The sequence below is a fragment of the Lepidochelys olivacea genome (assembly GCF_965140295.1).
Source record: "Lepidochelys olivacea isolate rLepOli2 genome assembly, chromosome: 1".
Lineage (NCBI taxonomy): Eukaryota > Metazoa > Chordata > Testudines > Cheloniidae > Lepidochelys > Lepidochelys olivacea.
The window spans coordinates 224,553,898-224,575,503 of NC_140411.1; the positions used below are offsets into that span (position 1 = coordinate 224,553,898).

The 21,606-nt window shown below is 41.1% G+C and overlaps 1 protein-coding gene across 1 annotated transcript in view; it reads left to right on the forward strand.

Moving 5' to 3' along the window:
- Positions 1–21,606, forward strand: part of LOC311514343 (potassium voltage-gated channel subfamily KQT member 1-like) — a gene marked incomplete at its 5' end in the record, with an annotated part of 745,885 nt that overhangs the window by 62,402 nt on the left and 661,877 nt on the right. Inside the window, one exon of the mRNA XM_084616893.1 lies at positions 10,077–10,203. Within this exon, the coding sequence (XP_084473019.1) occupies positions 10,077–10,203 (127 nt within the window). The remainder of the gene's footprint in view (positions 1–10,076; positions 10,204–21,606) is intronic.

The following is a 21,606-nucleotide window of genomic DNA, read 5'->3' on the forward strand; positions in this document are numbered from 1 at the left end:
GAGAGGGGGCTTGGCCAACAATTTTTTTTTAAACTGAGAATTTGACTCATGCGCAAACTTCATTTTCCTTATGAAAAAATATATTTCCTTGTCATCCCATGGTTTTAATAAGCGCATGTCACAAAATGTAGGGGGCAATAGAGTAGGTGAGGTTTTTTTCAGGAGTGTATCCAATCCTGTAACTCCAAGAAGTTGTGATTCTGCTTTAACGGCACTGTCATTTGTAGGAGACTCCTATTTTCTTCAGGGGTAGCGATGTGGTGTCTGTTACCTTGTGTTTTATTTCAGATACAGAACATTAGTGAGTCATTCTGTGCTCTTGAGATCTGTCTCTGTCATAGAGATGTTATGGCCTAATCCTGCTCTGTGTGAACAGACTGCAGAGCTCCTCTGACTTCAATGGGACTCTGTGTGGGTGTGGACTCAGCCTGTGCAGAATAGCTTGCAGGATCAGGACCTGTTTTTGTTGTTGTTCCTTAATTGGAAATAAGTGCTCTACAATGAAAATACACATTTTATTCTTTTTGAATGTGGGAAGCATAATACCATCCATCCAACTCCCTTCATTTTCATCTGCATTCATTTCCTCTGTAGGTTTATTATGTAATAAACTACCTCCGTATTTCATTTGAAGGGCAGAGAAGAGGGGAGTAGAGAGATCTGTGTATTCTAATAGTTTGTGTAAACTGTAAATATGTAAATTGCATTGAGATCCTTATGGATGTGATATTATACAAATATAAGCTATTAAATGGACCCAGTTTAATTTCCAAACAATCCCTCTGAGTGTTAATCTACTGAATGCTTTGGCTGCTGGAAACCAAAGGTCTATTTTCATATATATTTCTACCAGAAGAGGTCACCATTGTTATTTACAATGCACATACATCATCATTTTAACTCACCCCCCCCCCCCCGATGTAATAAAGGAATATCTAGTTTCCTTTTGTGTTGCTGGAGAGGGGCAAATACAAAAATCGTGCTGTTTAACAAGTATTTAGTATTTATATATTGTTTCAAAGAATAGTTTTAGGTGAATAAATTCTTTTTTCAATACAAATACAGTATTCTGACACAAGCAAATGTGTCAATTCATATATTGGCTTGAGGTGAATGGTATTTTAACACCTTGATATTGAACTCTTCGAGTAAATAAAAATTGTTGGCTCAGAGGAGATAGATAAATAATATTTGCATCCACAAGTGTATTTGTTCACTTGTGGATGCAAATATTATTGAAGGGGGTTGGATGGATGGTATTCTGCTTCCCACATTCAAAAAGAATAAAATGTGTATTTTCATTGTAGAGCACTTATTTCCAATTAAAACTTATGTTCAATTAAAAAAAAAAGAATTTTAGTAATATGCCATCTGTTTAATGCTATAGTGGTTTGAATTAAAATGGGGATAGGAAATACAATTTGGTCTTCACTGATAACATACGTTCTAGTTTGAAATGGGCAGCTGGACTTAAAAATCATTGCTATATTCACATTCTAAGCTGGGCCCCATGACCTAACTTCCAAATGTTTGTAAACAACTTTTATTGGGCACTTTGGAGTGGGCAGACCCCTCTATTCATGGTCAAGAGATGTTCATATTTTACCGCTATATTACTCTGTAATAACTCTTTTCAAACTTAAATTTACTGTTTGTCAACCTAAAGGTTAACATCTATTTTTAGTAAAGTTGGGGTTTTTTTAAATGTTTAACCATTTTTGTCTCTTAGTCTTCTACTCCTGCTCATCCCTGTAGTGTCTGAGCATCATCCACATAAACTTGATTAGCTATAGCAGTGTGGATTTCATGGACACTCTGGCTCTGTTGCTTTTGGGAGGTAAAAACTCACAAGCTAGAGTGTCCATGAAATCCATTTTATGTGGAAGATGTCCAGATACTACACAGATAGTGCCCATCACTGCTGTCAACTTTGCCTCGTGGAGGCAGTCTTTAGGGGTCCTGTGCTCCCCTGGAGGCTGTTCACTGAAGAGCAGCAGCAGCATCACACCATGCTCTCCTGCATCTAGAGAGGAAGGATCATCCCATGGCTAGGGTGCTGCTTTGGGCTGTGGGAGACCTGGGTTCAATTTTCTGCTCTGCCACAGTCTCTGATCCTTGGCAAGTCATTTAGCCTCTCTGTGCCTGTTTACCATTTGTAAATTGGGGATAATAGTAGTTCACTACCTCACTGGGTACTGTGAGAATAAATACATTAGAATTTTTGAGTCACTCAGATACTGTGGTGATGAGCACCATTAAGTATCTGAATGGATAAATATGTAGTCTCATGATGTTCACTTGGCTCAGCCTTCCTGGCATTGTGTTCTCTTATCACTTGGATACTAATGCTTATATAATTTTAGTTGTATAGACAGTAACTCATTGTTTGACTTTTTTCTTATTATACACAACAGTCTTGTTTTATTTGATTGTTTTAAACATGTAATTGATCATTCCACCTTTTGATCTTCTTCATTCATGGTTGCCAGTCCTGTCAAATTTTGGCTGCCTTTCACCATGCCATCTTAGTTTGCTGACTTACTTCTAACTTCTTCCATCAGCCTTTTAACCATTCCCGTCTCTCCAAGCTTTATCATTCCCTCTTCATCTGTTGTGCTTCAGCTTCTCCTCTCACCTCCTTTATCCCTATCCATTGCCACCCAATGCTACAACCATAAAGAATAGTTCAAAATAGTAAACTTAATCTCATAGTGGCAACCAAAACCTAGAATGGTGTAGAAGTGAAATAATGAGGAAGGGTGCATAAGAAACTGAACAGTCTTAATTTTATTTTCAAAGCTCTGAACCATCTTTTCCATGACCCCACCACCCCATTTTCACTGTTTGTTGCTATTCTTTCCTTGTGTCATGTCTAAGTTTATATGATAGACATTTTATTCAAAGAGTTTGTCTAAATTTTGCTAGAGCCAGTATATAACTTGAGGCTTCAGAGCTTCAAAGGCAACATCTTTCTAAGGTTTGCAGAGGTGTGCTCCCTGCTGTGGACAGTTTGAGGAGTGTGGGACCATGATGTCTGGTGAAGTAGTTCCACATGACAGATTTTATATTTTATGATATTTTTCTTTAAATCATTGATTTCATACAGCTTTTCTCCAGTTAGATACATGTGATGCAGCATTCTCCAGTACCGAGCGCTACTCTATATATATTTATCTCGGCCTCGTCTCCCTTTTTTTTTTCAGTGACCCTCACCCACTTGCATGATTTCAGCTATATAACCATGTCATTCAAGACTGCCATTATGAATCTGTGCTAGTGAGGTCAAGTGCAACCTTAAATTTGTTGCTTCCTGAGTTCTGTTTGCTTAATGGTGCAATCTGAATTTTCTTAATGTAGCTTTTTCCAGGAAGAAATTCCAAAAAGCAGAAGTTGGTGTGTTCAATATTCTCTTTTCATAAATGTTTCTACAAATCAGTGCCTTGCTACATTTATCTGACCCTAGGGCATGGTGCATGCAATAGAGAGAAGTGGGTTGTCTAGCACATTGAATTCATGGGGCCTCATCCTGCAGCCCTTACTGAGGGAACACTTTTGCCAGAGTAAGACGCATAGGATAGCTTCCATAACCTGGAGTGCTACTTTATGAAAGGTATTTCACTTGCGTAAGGTGTTAATTAGGTTTTAGAAATGGACAGATGAACCTGTCCATGGGGAAAAAGCAAGTCATTTCCCTTGTATGCCAATAGGGTCTCTTCTCCAGCACAAGGTATGTTTGCACTCTTTATGCAGGATAAATCTAAATAAAATACAAAGTGCTTCTATTATCTTCTAAACTTATTTTTAACTTTCACTACAACTTTTGTGGTGTAGGCAGAAAAAATCGCCGGACAGCTTGTTCTTGGATCTGTATGGCTGCATTTTATGTGGGCCTTTTAAGAGAGTATTAGAAAATAGACCTTAAAATAGATTTTTTTTAATGCATCCTACAACTTAGGAAAATATGATATAGCAAGTTCCTCTCAGCTTTGGTGGATCCAGTCCACTAACTCAAGTCTTGCCCTATGTTGGTGGTTTAGCAGCCACTGCCTTTATAGATATGGAATGGTCATCAAACACATGGATTTAGTACAGAACAAATTCTGTTCTGTAGGCTAATTGCAATGTGTTCTACAATTCACTCAAACAGAAAACAACCATTGTGAAATAAGAAAAGGAGTACTTGTGGCACCTTAGAGACTAACCAATTTATTTGAGCATAAGCTTTCGTGAGCTGAGCTGTAGCTCACGAAAGCTTATGCTCAAATAAATTGGTTAGTCTCTAAGGTGCCACAAGTACTCCTTTTCTTTTTGCGAATACAGACTAACATGGCTGCTACTCTGAAACCTGTCATTGTGAAATAGAAAATGTTACTGGGGAGTTATTAACAAAGGACCAAATCATGCCATTCTTTCTCAGATTCCTACCCTAGTTAACTCCCATTCAGGTCAGAGGGAGTTTGCTTGCTTTAAGACCTCAAGATTTGGCCCAGGGGATTGTTTTTTTTAATTTAGTTGGGAATGAGGTGGGGGGGGGGGGAAAGCAGAAAAAACTGAAACCCACACTGGTATGAGCCTCCCAAATTGAGAGATTATATGATTATTTATAATTCAGAAGGTGGTATTCACTTTGGATAGATGCCATTGAAAAGCAAGACTATACTTTTTTTCCTTCCAGCTAGAGGTAGCGCGCCCCCCCCCCCCCCCAGTCAGGATTGAGACATGTAGGTGGGTTAACTTGAGGAATTTTGCATTGCTGCCTGGGTCTATGAATAAAGGACTTCTGTCTCCCGGCAATACTATCCTGACCAAATTCATGGTTTCTTTCAAGTTGGATTTTAAGGTTGCTCTTTAGTGCATCTTACAGTCCTTGTTGTGTTTTAAGTACTGCTATATTCACAGTAGGTCAGAAAGTATTCAACTGTACTCTAGACAGTGTCCCATCCACCTAAGTGTGTTTAAGGAGCTAAAACTTTCTATGCAACACCCTGACAGATGAATTCCAGACTTCAATGGCAACATATCTGGATAGTGGAGCAGAGTATAGAGTTGTCACTTCCCTCATTAGCCAGATGATTAAAATTCCATCTTCTGTAGTAAATAGAATGTGTTGATAAACTAGAGGACCAGACAAGTACTCCTGGTGTGACATGGGCAAATTCTGGATATGTCACAAGTGCTCTAAAATATTTAGTCAGTGCTGTTTCTTTGTAATGGATTTGTTAAATGTAGACTCTGACCATCTTTTCTATTAAGCATATCAATCATATGTAAAACAAATAAATGTTGTTCAAAGCAAAATGAGCTGACAATATAGGAGGTACAGAAAATCTGCATGGCTCTTTCTTCCATGTGATGCTAATTTTCAGCCAGCTAGTTTCAGATTTAATCTCTCTAGTTTATAACAGTGAGATTTAGGATAAGTGCACATGCTCAGTGCTGGTTGACTTTCATTGCCTTTGAGCATTCATTTAAATGAAGCAGGTTGTTAACCTGACATTTTCGAACTCTAAGGACAAGAAAACCTTGAAGACAGGTTATCAGATTAAATTTCGGACATAAGCGCACGTGTGCAAACATTGGGACTATTAAACCACTATGCTTGCTTCTGAGGCTTCATTGTTTTGAGCTGACATTCCTTGATTGAATCTTCATGAGCACGCTATTCATTTAGCCATCCTGCTTCCTCCTTTTACTTGAGCACCTAAATATGCCAGTAAAAAGAGTGAAGAGAGCATTGTGTATACTCTCCACCTAAAACACAGCTGCAGCTGAGAAAATACTTGCCTTTTTCATGTGTGCACTTTAATCGCTTCAGCTGCATTCATTCCCTTCAGCTGCTTCTCTGGTGTATCTTTAACCATATTGGGAGGTATTGTGAATTCTGAGCTATAAATTTCATTTACATGCCTTCATTTACATGATGTTCATCCATCTTACTGCTGCAAGGAGTCTTATTTGGTCATAAATCTAGCAGGACAGCCAAACCTAGTATATCATAAAAGTTGGTGACCTTCCTCCAAAAGTTTCTAATTTGACTGAGTTTTGGACTGTAAACTGTTGGAAGCTATTTGCCTTGTCTTTCCTTTTCAGTCTATCCTCATATCAGCAAGTTCACAATCTTTTAAATATGTTGTATACAGTTTCATAGTGTTAGAGCTTGAATGTTTTGAATGTATCTTGATTTTTTTTTCTGGGTGTACTTGACACAATAGGTTAGAATTACTTAAGAACTGAGAACTGTATCTTTCAGATACAATAAATTAGAATGTCCTTTGTCTTGAGAGAGTGTCTAGGACATACTATAATTTTGGTTTCCAAAACAAAATGAGACAGACTTGTAGTTATTGTAAGTGATACTGACTTCAGCAGAGAACAGTTATTAAGCAGACTGTACAAGGCTAATACAAATTCTGATGACTCTATCAGTTCTTGAAAGTGAGTAAAGAGCTGTCAAACTTCCATTCTCTCTCCTAGCAAATTTGAGAACCCCGTTCTGTTTGAATTAGCAAATCAATTGCGTACAAACAATGAAGTAGTAAGATAAAGGAGAGGACAGAGATTAATTGATCAGTTTTGAGGGATCTGTCCTTAGGAGTTTTTGCTTTGTTAGATATGCGCTCTGTTTCCCAGTAAAAGGCCTGCAGGGTGATATTGCCCATTTTTCCTATTAGGGAAAAATCTCACAACTATAAGTCCTTTGTTTCCTCAGCATTTCTCTTGTGCATAGTGTTTTCTATGCTAGCAGATACTTAGCATAACTGGACATGGCAATTCTACCTCACTGTTCTTGTCAATAATTTTTCCACTGGTAATGATATCCTTTAAGTCTGAGTCAGAAAAGCCTACATTTTCATGGGGGTTGGGAGGGAACAGACATACTTTTATGTTGTAATTATATGGCACATCTTTTCTTGTTATGAGTTGCTGTGACAATCCTTATCCTGGGGGTCTGATTCCAAAGTTAACAACTCAATCATAATTAGTAGGCTTGCATAATCCCTCTTCTACTCACCTTTCATCCTCTAAAATACTTTCCTTATGAGGAATTCTAAGGATGAATAGGCATTGTTCAGAGAGAAATCCCATTCTAGGTGTGAAGATGGGGAATGCTGCAGTTCCCAAATGCTCTCCCAGTTGAGTCTGCTCCTCCTACCCCACCAGCTCAGCCTGTGGGGTTAGAGAAGTAGGATGCATTCCCATTATACTCAAGAGAACACGTTTGGCTGGTGGTGGGGATAGCACTGGTAAGCTCTGCAAGAATCTGTATTCAGCCCTCTTCACCTGAAAGAAGGTTGCCAAGATTCACGTGCTTTAACACAGTGGTTATCCTATTGGTCTTTACTATTTAGTAATAGTGGGCATTCTAGCATGTGATGCTAGCTGACGTGTAATGTAAAAGTAACACATTCAGTGCAAAACTTGAGTTGGTGCTCCATGATATTTTGATGACAAACAACTTAGAAAGTTATAAAATTAACATGGCACACAGCCAACAGATTAAAAGCTGGCTAACTGATGGGTCTCAACGCGTAGTTGAGGAATTGGGACATTTCCTGATTCTAGTGGGGTCCCACAGGGATGGGTTCTTGACCCTACACTAGTTAACATTTTCTTTTATTAAATACTTGGAAGAAAACATTAAATCATCACAAAGTTTGTAAATGACACCTAAACTGGGGGCGTGGTACATAATGAAGAGAACAGGCGACAAACACAAGTGGTGTGGATGCCTTGGTAAACTGGTAGAAGCAAACAATATATGTTTTTAATATGGCTAAATGTAAATATATACATCTAGGAACAAAGAATGTAGACCGTACTATACTGGGAAGCTGTGACTCTGAAAAAGATTTGGGGGTTGTGGTGCAAAATCAGCTGAACATGAGCTGAAGGTGAAACACTGTGGCCAAAAGGAAATGGCGCAGTTCTTGGATGAATCAACGGGGGAATCCTGAGTAGGAGTAGAGTTTATTTTACTTATGTATTTGGTCTGGTGTGACCATTGGGGGAATACTGTATCCATAATCCAAGAAAGATGATGATAAATGGGGAGAATTCAGTGAAGAACCATGACAATAATTGAAGGATTAGAAAACATGCTTCATAGTGGTAGACTGAGTTCCATCGATTTCTTTAGTTTATCAAAAAAGATTATAGGTGACTTGATTAATTTCTGAGTACATATGTGGGGAACAAATATTTGATGATACTCTTCAATCTAGTCTCCAAACTTTGAGACAAGGGACATATTAAATTTTTGAAAGGGCTTCATGGGCTGAAGCAACAGTGAAAGAAATTAAATATATGCAAAATTTAAAAAAAAAAACAACCACTACTCTACTGTGTCAGTGTTCCATTAAATTCTAAATCAGGTATAAAAGTTAATCGACGCAGGTACTGTAAGTTGGCTCCCCTTGTTGGGTCTGCTCTGCCCTGTGCTGCTCCCTTCTCCCTGTGTCTGCTAGGCGCGCCTGCTCTGCTGAAGAAAATGACAAAGGATTGAAAGTTTGGCTGTACTTTGGTAAGAGAAGCTCCAGGTTCCCATTGTTGGTTGGGACTGTTTGGTTCTATTAGTGCTGTAGTTAAAATTTAACCATCATAAAATTAATTTCCATCTTCTTTACTGCATTTATTGGAGATGTAATTAAGCATCTGACTTGTATTTTTACTCTAAGGCAGGGGTCTGTGCCTGCTCGGCTGCAGCAGCAACTCTCCCCTAAGTTGGTTCCCCTTTTGGAGGGACACTGGCTCCCAGGGGCACTCACCCCTCCGCACAGCTCAGCTGAGCTACACCCCCCCCACCCACGTGAGCTGCTGCCGGCAGGCGTTCCTACTCAGCTGTGCCCTTTTCCCCTGTTGGTTGGAGGGCCAGACAAATGGAAGCCGCAGGACGGATCCGGCCCGCAGGCTGTAGTTTGGAGACCCCTGGACTAGATCACTATAGTTCCTTCTAACCTTGGAATCCGTGAATCTATTAACAAAACAGATCACATTCATTTCAGTGAATGTGTAATTAGATGCAAGTGAGTTGATGAGAGAATTGGACAATTTATGATTTTAGAAGAGGTTTCAAGTTTGTAAACTCTGATTCTGCATTTTTGTATGCATGTAGAGCGCTCTGTGTGTGTGAGAACATGAAGTTTATTTAAAAAAAAAAACTTGACTCATAAGCAGAATTTTTAAAGTTCCCTTAAATTTCAGAATCACATTCCTTAAAGAACTGGCGATTCTTTGCTTTTATTGATCTGTGATTAGAACCAAGAGTACCAAACTTAAAAGGAGTAATATATTCTCTATGGAAGTCCAGGAGAACATTTCATATAATATTTTGGAGAACGTTGTCTTGAATAAAATAGGTCAGCATCATAATTTTGAATGTTATCTCCCAGCCTTCTTTGTCAGCAAATTGAACTGCACATTTTGTCAGATTTCTACTAATCCTTGTTTGTTAGGATAGAAATAACATGAGAACAGCAGAAAGATTTCTTGTTTGCTCCTGTTGCTTTTCATTCTAGCCAAAGCCAGGAAGTGAGGGAGGCATGGTAAATATATGCAAAATTTTTTTAAAAAAACAAAACACTACTCTGTCAGTGTTCCATTTTTCATCCCTCTATTTTCAACTTTTAGGAGCAGTAACTAAACAGAGGAAGAAACTTACTGTGACTTCCCTCAGAGGACACTGCTATGGTATTGCCTAGAGGGATTAGGAGAATAATGCTTAGCTCTGAAAAAAGAAAGCTTATGCTCAAATTTGTTTGCCTCTAAGGTGTCGCAAGTACTCCTTTACTTTCTGCGGATACAGACTAACACGGCTGCTACTCTGAAACCTTAGCTCTGAGTTTTCTATTTAAACAACTTATTTATGCTCACTAGTACCTTACTCCACAAATAGTTTGCTGGCAATATACTCCATTTTTTAAAATTTGCCCTCTGAAAAATAAATAAAACACAATCTTGTTACTATTGGCTTTTTGGTTTTCAGGAGGTGGCTTGACAAGTCACAGACAAAAGGAAAATGCAAATTGTGAGTTAACTTTTGACGTTAATCACGTCCTTTTTCCTTTTAATTCCAACAGGAAATTGTTCTGGTGGTGTTTTTTGGTGCTGAATATTTGGTGCGGCTATGGTCTGCTGGTTGCAGAAGTAAATATGTTGGCTTTAAGGGAAGACTACGTTTTGCCAGAAAGCCTATATCAATTATTGGTAAGATTCATATTGTTTTTAGACAGTTCTGTTCATATCCTGTTTAAACTGTGAATATAAAGTTATTACCAAAGAACATACTGGAGACCTGAGTTGTATCCTTGATTCTTAGCACCGACCTGTGTGTGACCTTGGGCAAGCTGTCTGTGCTTCCCTGTGTCTGTCTTAGCTATTTAAATTTTCCTTGCCTTGAAAAGTTTAGTCTTATTATGTATTAGAAATGTGCCTAGTACAATGGGGTCTCCAGGCACTACCGTGGTACAACTAATAAGCAGTAATAATACTGCATATCCTGAAATGATATGTATTAGGCCCTTGCCTACAGGGAACCCTAGCTGAAGAAGGAAAATCTGAATCTCTGAAGGGTAGGGAAGATAAAAAGCAGCATCACCTACTGGTGATAACAGGGGGTGGCTGAGGCTATGTGAAACATTGGCCCTGGGGAGGGTGGCTGTACTTCCAGATACTTTCAATAGCTTGGTCACCCTCTCACTAGCTGAGTTTTTTCCCTTCTTTCCCCAGCTCCAGGTTCTCATATTGTGCTTGAATATGTACTGTAGGGTGGGCACAGTGGAAGGGAGGATACAAAGGAGCTGCTGGATGGAGAGGAAGAGGGAATAGAGAGCTAGTTGGAGGAGAGTGAGAGGGGTGTTGGGGGGAAAAGGGGCGATTGGAAAAAAGTAACTGGATTTGTATGTAACATTACCATGAACATTCTGTTTCGTCTGGAGTGTGTTTTTCTTTAATTTATAAACCCTTTGGGAAAGGCTATATCTTCCTGTGGTTTTTGTACACCACCTTGACCATTTTAGGTGCTACAATGATATCAATGTGTATAAAATGTTTATTAGTACCATATACAGTACACTGTTTAATCATTAAGGGGTCTGTGTTCCCTTCTATCGGTTATTTTTATGTGGGGGAATTGAAACCTAGTTTCTGCTCACTGGGTTTTGTGGTCATGCTTCTGCTGGGGTACAGGTAGCTGGGGAGCAGTGTGTGAGTTTAACCCCATCTGCAGAGTCCACAGCTGATTGCCTCACTCACCACCTATGATTTGCATGAGATTTCAGGTGAAAACTCAACAAACCAAGTAGTCTGAGGAGCTTAATATGCATAATTAACAACAGGGGGAAATAATGTACAACTTTAAAATCCTGGGGGATTTCATTGCATGAAAAACAGAAGCACAAATGCACAAAATATATAGCTGTTTGGGCTCTCAAGTGATTTTAAAAAAATTAATCGTGATAATCACATGATTAATCGCACTCTTAAACAGTAATAGAATACCATTTATTTAAATATTTTTGGATATTTTCTACAATTTCAAATATATTGATTTCAATTACAACACAGAATAAAATGAACAATGCTCACTTTGTATTTTTGGTTAAGTATTTTCACTGTAAAAAAAAAAAAACAACCAAAAGAAATCATGTTTTTCAATTCACCTCATACAAGTACTGTAGTGCAATTTCTTTCTCATGAAAGTTGAACTTACAAATGTAGAATTATGTGCAAAAAAAACTGCATTCAAAAATAAAACAATCTAAAACTTTAGAGCCTACAAGTCTGCTCAGTCCTACATCTCGTTCAGCCAGTCACTAAGACAAACAGGAGATAATGCTGTCTGCTTCTTGTTTTAGAGTGTCACCTGAAAGTGAGAACAGATGTTTGCATGGCACTGTTGTAGCTGGCATTGCAAGAGATTTACATTTTCAGATGCGCTAAATGTAAGAGGGGGAATAGTGCCACTATTGTGGGGAACTTTCCTGGCTTCTGTACTGCCCCGGTGAAGTGCACTAGTGAAAGGATATGAGTCCTCGCTCCCACTTCCTTTACCCAGTGGCCTCCCTGTCCTTGAGGACTCCCATTCCACTATCCTGTCTGGCAGAGTCCTAGTAACCCAACAAGGCTGGGCCCAGGATTCCTGGGGGGCTTGACCCCCAACCCTGCTGTGGTCACCTAGGATGGGGGCAAGGGTGTCCCCACTCCGGGGTACTCTCTCTGCCCTGGGCACTTCTCTGACCCACTGACCATTACATACAATTTAAAGCAAATGCAAGTTATTTAATCAACAATTTTAAAAAGAATAAGGAAAAATGGGAAAGGTGAAAGGAAAAGCATCAACCCACTCTGTGGCAGGGAACGTCACAAACAGGGTCTCTGGAACGTCAGGGCAGTTCACAGCCTGTTCCTTGTAAGTCTCAGGCCCTGGCTGTGCTGCAGGGATGCTGTGGGTTGGACACTTGCTCTGGCGGTGGCCACATGCTCTCAGGCTCTAAGTGGTAGGACCCTTCTTCCCAGTGTTGCCCCCGCCCTGTTGGGGTTACATTCCAAGCCTGGCCTGCAGAGTCTCTTGGCTGAGGTGTCTCCCTGTGCTTGGCCCACTGCCCAGGGTCCCCCTCACTCTCCGCAGCTGCTCACCGCACCCAGCTCTGGACTGCTCCAGCCCCAGCTGCACCACTCTGTCTCAGCGCTGCTGCTGCTCTGCCTCCAGCTCCCCGGGCTGTTTCTTTGCCCCTCTGGCTCTGGTTGCTGCAGCTCTGCTCCCAGGACAGGGTCTGCTCTCTCTGGGATGCTTTTCTGGTCCACCTGGATCTGGCACAGTTCTGCTCCCCAGCTCAGCTTGGGCCCCTGCTTTCTCCTTAGCTCAGCCCCACTCTGTCTGACCCAGGCAAATCCAGCTCACATGGGGGACGGGAGCTCCCTGGCCTCCTGACTCCCTGATTAGCTTGCCTGCCCTGTCATTCAGGCTGACCTGGAGCATTGGCCTCTCTGCATTGTTCCTGGGGACTATCAATCTCAGGATCCTGATTTCCCATAGACCCTTCCCCTTTTAGTACTGGAAGCTAGCCAACCAAAACACCCCCCACTGAATGTTAGTAAAGGGGCAACAGTCCCCTTACATAAAGATTGATATGTCCCTTCATCTTCAACCACCATTCCAGAAGACATGCATCCACACTGATGATAGTTTCTGCTCGATAATGATTCAAAGCAGTACAAACTGACACATGTTCACTTTCATCATCTGAGTCAGATGCCACCAGCACAAGGTTGATTTTCTTTTCTGATGGTTGGAGTTCTGTAGTTTCAGTATCGGAGTATTGCTCTTTTAAGACTTCTGAAAGCATGCTCCACACCTCGTCCCTCTCAGATTTTGGAAGGCACTTCAGATTCTTAAACCTTGGGTCGAGTGCTATAGCTCGCTTTAGAAATCTCACATCGGTACTTTCTTTGCGTTTTGTCAAATCTGCAGTGAAAGTGTTCTTAAAACAAACATGTGCTGGGTCTTCATCAGAGACTGCTATAGTATGAAATATATGGCAGAATGCAGGTAAAACAGAGCAGAGGACATACAATTCTCCCCAAGGAGTTCAGTCAAAATTTAATTAACACATTATCTTTTTAACATGTGTCATCAGCATGGAAACATGCCCTCTGGAATGGTAGCTGAAGCATGAAGGAGCATTCAAATGTTTAGCATATCTGGCGCGTAAATACCTTGCAATGCCAGCTACAAAAGTGCCAGTGAATGCCTGTTCTCACTTTCAGGTGACATTGTAAATAAGAAGCAGGCAGCATTTATCTCCTGTAAATGTAAACAAACTTGTTTGTCTTATCAATTGGCTGAATAAGAAGTAGGACTGAGTGGACTTGTAGGCTCTAAAGTTTTACATTGTTTTGGTTTTGAGTTACGGGTTTTTGTTTTTTAACAAAAAAAATCTACATTTGTAAATAGTACTTATACAATAAAGAGATTGCATTATGGTACATGTATGAGGTGAATTGAAAAATACTATTTCTATTTTTACAGTGCAAATATTTGTAATGAAAATTAAAGTGAGCACTGTACACTTTGTATTCTGTGTTGTAATTTACGGCAATATATTTGAAAATGTAGAAAAACATCCAAAATAGCTTATAAATTTCAATTGGTATTCTATTTAAAAGTGCAATTAAAACTGCAATTGATTGTTTTTTTTAATCGCAGTTAATTTTTTTGAGTTAATCGCGTGAGTTAACTGATTAGTCGACAGCCCTAATAGCTGTGTTTATATATGGGCAATTGCATGTGCCATCTCTTGAGGGATGTGGGAACTGATTCAGTGCATGGCGCTTCATTGTTTGCGGACATAATGATTCTGATGCAGACACAGTTAAAGTGGTCTGGTAAATTTGGCCTTGTAAGGAAGTTGTCTATGGTTTTTTGTTTTTTAATAAAATGCCAAAACGTTCTGTGAATTTTTTTTGAAAACTTTAATTTTTTTTGCAAAAAAAAATTATACAGCCAATTGTATGAGACTAGGTCAGTTATAGAACATATCATGAGCCAGAACTTGAAACAATCTATGTATGCAGCAACCTTTGCTCCCCATTGCTTTCCCAGGATTATATTTAAATTAAGTAGCTTCCATAAATAATTATCTGACAGAATATTCATTTGAATGCAGGATAAGCTACATAAATCCTGTTAGAATGTTTTCAACTTGATCTATATTCAGTATGCTGTCACATTACATACTACAGTAGCAATTAGTGTTTGTATAGTATTGGAGAGCATACAGTGCACTTTAAATGCTAAGTGTAAATTGTGAGCACAGGGTTGCAACTTCTTTGTTAAGACACATCAGAATGTTTAAGTATAGAGAATGTGGGAGGTTATGGACAAAAGAGGTGTAAATACTGTTTTATTCTTGTGGGAATTAAGGCTCATTGGGGAACTCAATTTGGAAAACATTTGGGGAAAACATTGGGGAAAACATTTGGAAGTACGGTTGTTACTGTTGCGTTGTAGAAGAAACTCTGTGTACTAGTCCTATTGCTAGACTTGGCTGTGGGGCTATACATTTGCTTTGTAGATGTTCAGGGTCCGGCTCAGGCTGGAGCCTGGGCTCTGGGACCCCGCAAGGCCAGAGGGTTCCCAGAGCCTTGGCTCCAGTTGGAACCCAATATAGGTTTATTATTGGCTTCAGCAGGAGCAGTGTTGGGTCAACACTCAACACTTTTGAAAATTCCACTCTGAATGTTTATACTTAAGCTTGCGGACATAATGATTCTGATGCAGACACAGTTAAAGTGGTCTGGTAAATTTGGCCTTGTAAGGAAGTTGTCTATGGTTTTTTGTTTTTTAATAAAATGCCAAAACGTTCTGTGAATTTTTTTTGAAAACTTTAATTTTTTTTGCAAAAAAAAATTATACAGCCAATTGTATGAGACTAGGTCAGTTATAGAACATATCATGAGCCAGAACTTGAAACAATCTATGTATGCAGCAACCTTTGCTCCCCATTGCTTTCCCAGGATTATATTTAAATTAAGTAGCTTCCATAAATAATTATCTGACAGAATATTCATTTGAATGCAGGATAAGCTACATAAATCCTGTTAGAATGTTTTCAACTTGATCTATATTCAGTATGCTGTCACATTACATACTACAGTAGCAATTAGTGTTTGTATAGTATTGGAGAGCATACAGTGCACTTTAAATGCTAAGTGTAAATTGTGAGCACAGGGTTGCAACTTCTTTGTTAAGACACATCAGAATGTTTAAGTATAGAGAATGTGGGAGGTTATGGACAAAAGAGGTGTAAATACTGTTTTATTCTTGTGGGAATTAAGGCTCATTGGGGAACTCAATTTGGAAAACATTTGGGGAAAACATTGGGGAAAACATTTGGAAGTACGGTTGTTACTGTTGCGTTGTAGAAGAAACTCTGTGTACTAGTCCTATTGCTAGACTTGGCTGTGGGGCTATACATTTGCTTTGTAGATGTTCAGGGTCCGGCTCAGGCTGGAGCCTGGGCTCTGGGACCCCGCAAGGCCAGAGGGTTCCCAGAGCCTTGGCTCCAGTTGGAACCCAATATAGGTTTATTATTGGCTTCAGCAGGAGCAGTGTTGGGTCAACACTCAACACTTTTGAAAATTCCACTCTGAATGTTTATACTTAAGCTTTTTGTAAAAGATAAATAGTGGGCACAGGCAAAGATAAGATGAGGGATTGCAAGGTCACATGCTATCCTTTTTGCTGCATTACAGAAATGTCATTACAGATGACTTTTTGTAATTAATGTTCATTCACCAGGGGCTTGGGAGCTTATGCTTTGAAATAAATATTAGGCAGGTTATGTTCAAGGGTGTTGTGTGTGCATTATTATCCCATATTGTCTGCCTTTAGCAATGGGCCTGTGTGGAATATATTCATATGCACCTTCAAAGTTTGTTATGGAATGAGACAGGGCTGTGAAGGAGCACCTGTACATTGAATGTGAAATTCCAGTCTAGTTATATAAGCCTACCAGTGTTGTGCCAATAAAACACTGAGTGAATGTTAGAGAAAAACCACATTATTGTAAGTCAGAACTCAAAGTATGTGCATACAGGCTGTTTATTTTGAGTCCTTACAGACAGATTTTCACTGGACCACTAAAAAGCATATATCCAGCCTAAGAGCTATCTCCAGACCATAAACTTCATACCATAAACTACTAGAGCTGCTAAAAACAATTCAAAGTTTCTGTTAAAAAGGATTTTTTTTTGTTTTTTGTACTTGAAAAATGGGTGAATTGTTTTTGCTCAAAATCACCGGATATTGAAAGTTGTAGACCAAATGTAAAGATATTGGGAAAATTAGAAATCAAATTGTTGAGTTAATAATAGAAACACTTGGCTGTAGGTATTACTATGTGCTCTGCCTATTATGTGCTCTGCCTATTATGTATAAATAAGAAATACTTGCTTAGCAAGCTGATTTTTGTCCATGGACAAACAGCTGGTGGCTTACCATGGTTGCTGTCCTTTCAGGCATTATATGCTTTCAAAATCAGCCAGATCTGGCAGTAAATTCTGGCTATGCTGTGACTTCACAGCTTCGTATATTTTAAATGCTGACCTATACGGTGGCAGAGAGGCAAATGCAGCAGCAACAAGAAACATAGTTAACGAACTGGCACAAGTTTTAGAGGCAACAAGGGATAATTTTTTCACCAGTGTTGGACTTGCTGCCCCAAAAAACTAACTTTGGCTGGCACAATGAGAAGGAACAAGCCTGAAATTCCTGTTCAGTTCCTTTCCAACTGGCAAAACCTGTCCACTCCAGTTTTGTTTGGTTTCCAGGAAAATATGACCCTTGTGACTTATGTACCCAAAAAGGGGAAAGCAGTATTACTGTTGTCGTCTATGCACTCAGATGCTTCTGCCTCTGGGGCTGAAGCAAAACAGATACAATTAATTTTTATAACAAAACAAAAGGACATGTGTGATGGTATCCTCATCCATCACAAAATGGATAGGCAAACGCTGGCTGATGGTAGTTTTTGCGAACATTTTGGACGTATGTCTGAATGCATATATTATTTGGATGTTGTTGAATTGTACCTGGCTTAATAAATCCTTAAGTAAGAGAGAGATGTTTTTCAGGGACCTGGTCATAGAAATGAAGAAACCACTGGTGCACGAAAGCAACACTGCAGCCTGTCTCAGGCTTCTAGGGAAATAGTGCTTAGTGTGCTAGGTACTGATCCAGAGCCTAAGAAACAGGAAAGATGTTACGTCTGTTCCAGAGAATGAGACCAAAAAACCTCTAAAATGTGAAATTGTACATTTAGAACATATGTCACTTATTTGCCCCATTTGTTCCGCATAGTAGGCTATTTACTGCCATTTTGCTGAGTTTGTGCCTCATACAGGGGCATGCACAGACATTTAACTTTGACCCCTTTAGGGGGGGCATGTTCTGTGTTCCCCCCCAGCAGGAGCTCACTCACAGACTGAGACTGGCAGATTGGGACTGACAGGAAATTGGTGGGGCAGGGAAAACAAGTGGGAAGAGGGGAGAGATCTCTGAACAGCCAGGATGAGAGGTGGGAAAGAAGACTGAGACTGGGATGAGGAACCATGGCTGAAGAAAAGAAAGGATTGAGCCAGGGACAAGTTGCTGGAGATGGGGAAGGAGGAGTCAAGATTGTGGGGAATGGATAGAAAGGTCTGTACCCACTAGACATGCTCCTCTCCAGAGCCTCATCAGTGCCAAGTTGAACCTCATCAGTGCCAAGATTCCTGAGTCTCAACATTCCTCTAGTGTCAGCAACTATCTGAAACCCACTGGCAAAGTGTCTCATCTCTCTTCTGTGTCATAGAATCCTAGAATATCAGAGTTGGAAGGGACCTCAGGAGGTCATCTAGTCCTACCCCCTGCTCAAAGCAGGACCAATCCCCAACTAAATCATCCCAGCCAGGGCTTTGTCTAGCCTGACCTTAAAAACCTCAAAGGAAGGAGATTCCACCACCTCCCTAGGTAACCCATTCCAGTGCTTCGCCACCCTCGTAGTGAAATAGTGTTTCCTAATATCCAACCTAAACCTCCCCCATGGCAACTTGAGACCATTACTCCTTGTTCTGTCATCTACTACCACTGAGAACAGTCTAGATCCATCCTCTTTGGAACCCCCTTTCAGGTAGTTGAAAGCAGCTATCAAATCCCCCCCTCATTTTCTCTTCTGCAGACTAAACAATCCCAGTTGCCTCAGCCTCTCCTCATAAGTCATGTGTTCTAGTCCCCTAATCATTTTTGTTGCCCTCCGCTGGACGCTTTCCAATTTTTCCACATCCTTCTTGCAGTGTGGGGCCCAAAACTGGACACAATACTCCAGATGAGGCCTCGCCAAGGTCGAATAGAGGGAAACAATCACATCCCTTGATCTGCTGGCAATGCCCCCTACTAATACATCCCAAAATGCCGGTAGCCTTCTTGGCAACAAGGGCACACTGTTGACTCATATCCAGCTTCTCGTCCACTGTAACCCCTAGGTCCTTTTCTGCAGAACTGCTGCCTAGCCATTCTGTCCCTAGTCTGTAGCAGTGCATGGGATTCTTCCCTCCTAAGTGCAGGACTCTGCACTTGTCTTTGTTGAACCTCATCAGATTTCTTTTGGCCCAATTCTCTAATTTGTCTAAGTCCTTCTATATCCTATCCCTACTGTCCAGCATACCTACCACTCCTCCTAGTTTAGTGTCCTCTACAAACTAGCTGAGGGTGCAGTCCACGCCATCCTCCAGATCATTTATGAAGATATTGAACAAAACCGGCCCCAGGACCGACCCTTGGGGCACTCCAGTTGATACCGGCTGCCAACTAGACGTGGAGCCAATGATCGCTACCTATTGAGCCTGACCATCTAGCCAGCTTTCTGTTCACCTTATAGTCCATTCATCCAGCCCATACTTCTTTAACTTGCTGGCAAAAATACTGTGGGAGACTGTGTATCAAAAGCTTTGCTAAAGTCAAGGAATAACACATCCACTGCTTTCCCTTCATCCACAGAGCCAGTTATCTCATCATAGAAGGCAATTAGATTAGTCAGGCATGATTTGCCCATGGTGAATCCATGCTGACTGTTTCTGATCACTTTCCTCTGCTCTAAGTGCTTCAGAATTGATTCTTTGAGGACCTTCTCCATGATTTTTCCAGGGACTGAGGAGGCTGACTGGCCTGTAGTTCCCCGGATCCTCCTCCTTCCCTTTTTTTAAAGATGGGCACTACATTAGCCTTTTTCCAGTCATCTGGGACCTCCCCTGATCGCCATGAGTTTTCAAAGATAATGACCAATGGCTCTGCAATCACATCCGCCAACTTCGTTAGCACTCTTGGATGCAGTGCATCCCGCCCCATGGACTTGTGCCCGTCCAGCTTTTCTAAATAGTCCCGAATCACTTCTTTCTCCACAGAGGGCTGGTCACCTCTGCCCAGTGCAGTAGTCTGGGAGTGGACCTTGTTTGTGAAGACCTAGGCAAAAAAAGCATTGAGTACATTAGCACGACATCACCCTTGTTGCTCACGCTTCTAAACTTAATCCAGAGACTCTCAGGTTTTTCTGCAGTTTCATACCAGAGCTCCTTTATGTCAGTCCACATAAAGGATGACTACTTACTACTGCTATCATTTACCTTGCTAGCTCAAGTTGCAGGGGTCTGTGTGGTGGAGCTAAAGGTTTTAGTCTTACTGATGTCCCATATGGGTATCAATATGATGCTACTGGATGGAATTCGTGTGTTCAGTTTGCTTTTTTAAAAGCCTAAGTAACTTCTCACATACACACCCCATTTTCAAAGAGCTCTAAGGTTCCAAAGTCAAATGCTCAAAAGTTGGGAAATGCCAGAATAAGGGTTGGTTGTGCAACCTTAATTTGTCCCCCTTGTGGATATGTATTGTGATAGTCTTTAATTAGATGATTGCATCCTGGTTTTTTCCCACAGCACCTCTGCCTTAATCAGTTCATAGGCCTATTTAGTTTTGGGTCCACCTCTTCCCAGAACTCAAAGACCTATGGCCTCAGCCACAGGGAGGGACTACAAAGTCCAGAGAACAGAGTACTTTGGGTAACAAATGTGAAAAAAGGGATGGGAGTGAGGATATCGGTCCAACGCAGGATCCAGAGGGGATGCTAAGCAGAAAACCCCAGTCAGTGCCCACTGCTCCACAAAGGAGTCAGAGGATTCAGGGGTGCCACCTAGAGAAAATCTGCCTGGATACCGGATACCAGTAGAGAATGGAAGAGGGCACTTCCCCTTCCAACTTGCTCCACCTGGACAGATGGGTCAACAGTGAACGGGGATCACTCTTCCTCAGGATCCACTTGAGGAAAATGAGAGAAGGAGGAGACAAGGCTGCCCTTGCCTCCTGGAGCACACAACAGGGTAAGAGCAGGGTGGGCAGCTCCATGCACTGGCTGAGTGCTATAATCCCTCTGATCCTAATCCCAGACATTTTAGAGTCTGGTGGTACCAGCCAGGACCAACTTCCAGTGAATCAAGGGGGACTCCCTCACCTGCACATAGAGATGGGGTTGTGTAGGAGGGGTTCTGCAAGGAGGGTCTTCTCCACAGTGGCTGCTACGGACCTGGTCACTGACACTAGATGCTTCCAGGTCCTGAGTAGGTCCCAGTAAAAGACTGGTAGCTCCGAGAGGTCTCAGGAGATAAGAGCTGCCTGGCATATTGGAGCTGATGGAGACAGATGTGCACCAAAATGCTTCATGTATGACTACCTGCACTGTCGCTGAAGGGCCTGAATCCAGGAGCTGCGGACCTGCCTGGATGCAGAGCAGGCCTGGTCTGCCCTCCCATAAGGGGAGGCTCAGGACAGCCACAGAGACCCAGTGCAGACTGGCCAGAAAAACTCCAGAAACGTGTTCTGGAGGCTGTCTAGGGTTCCTGTAGGGTGCTCTCAATGTGCTGAAGTGGTGCCAGAGCATAGACCGGACAGGTTGACAACCAGTGTCCTCCCGAAAAGGACAGGAAGTGCACAAGGGACTTGCTGTAGGGATGAAGCAGGGCTGTGTAGTGAAGGAGACTGACTGTAGGACCCTTGCCTTATTTGTTGCAAAAGTTGGAAGA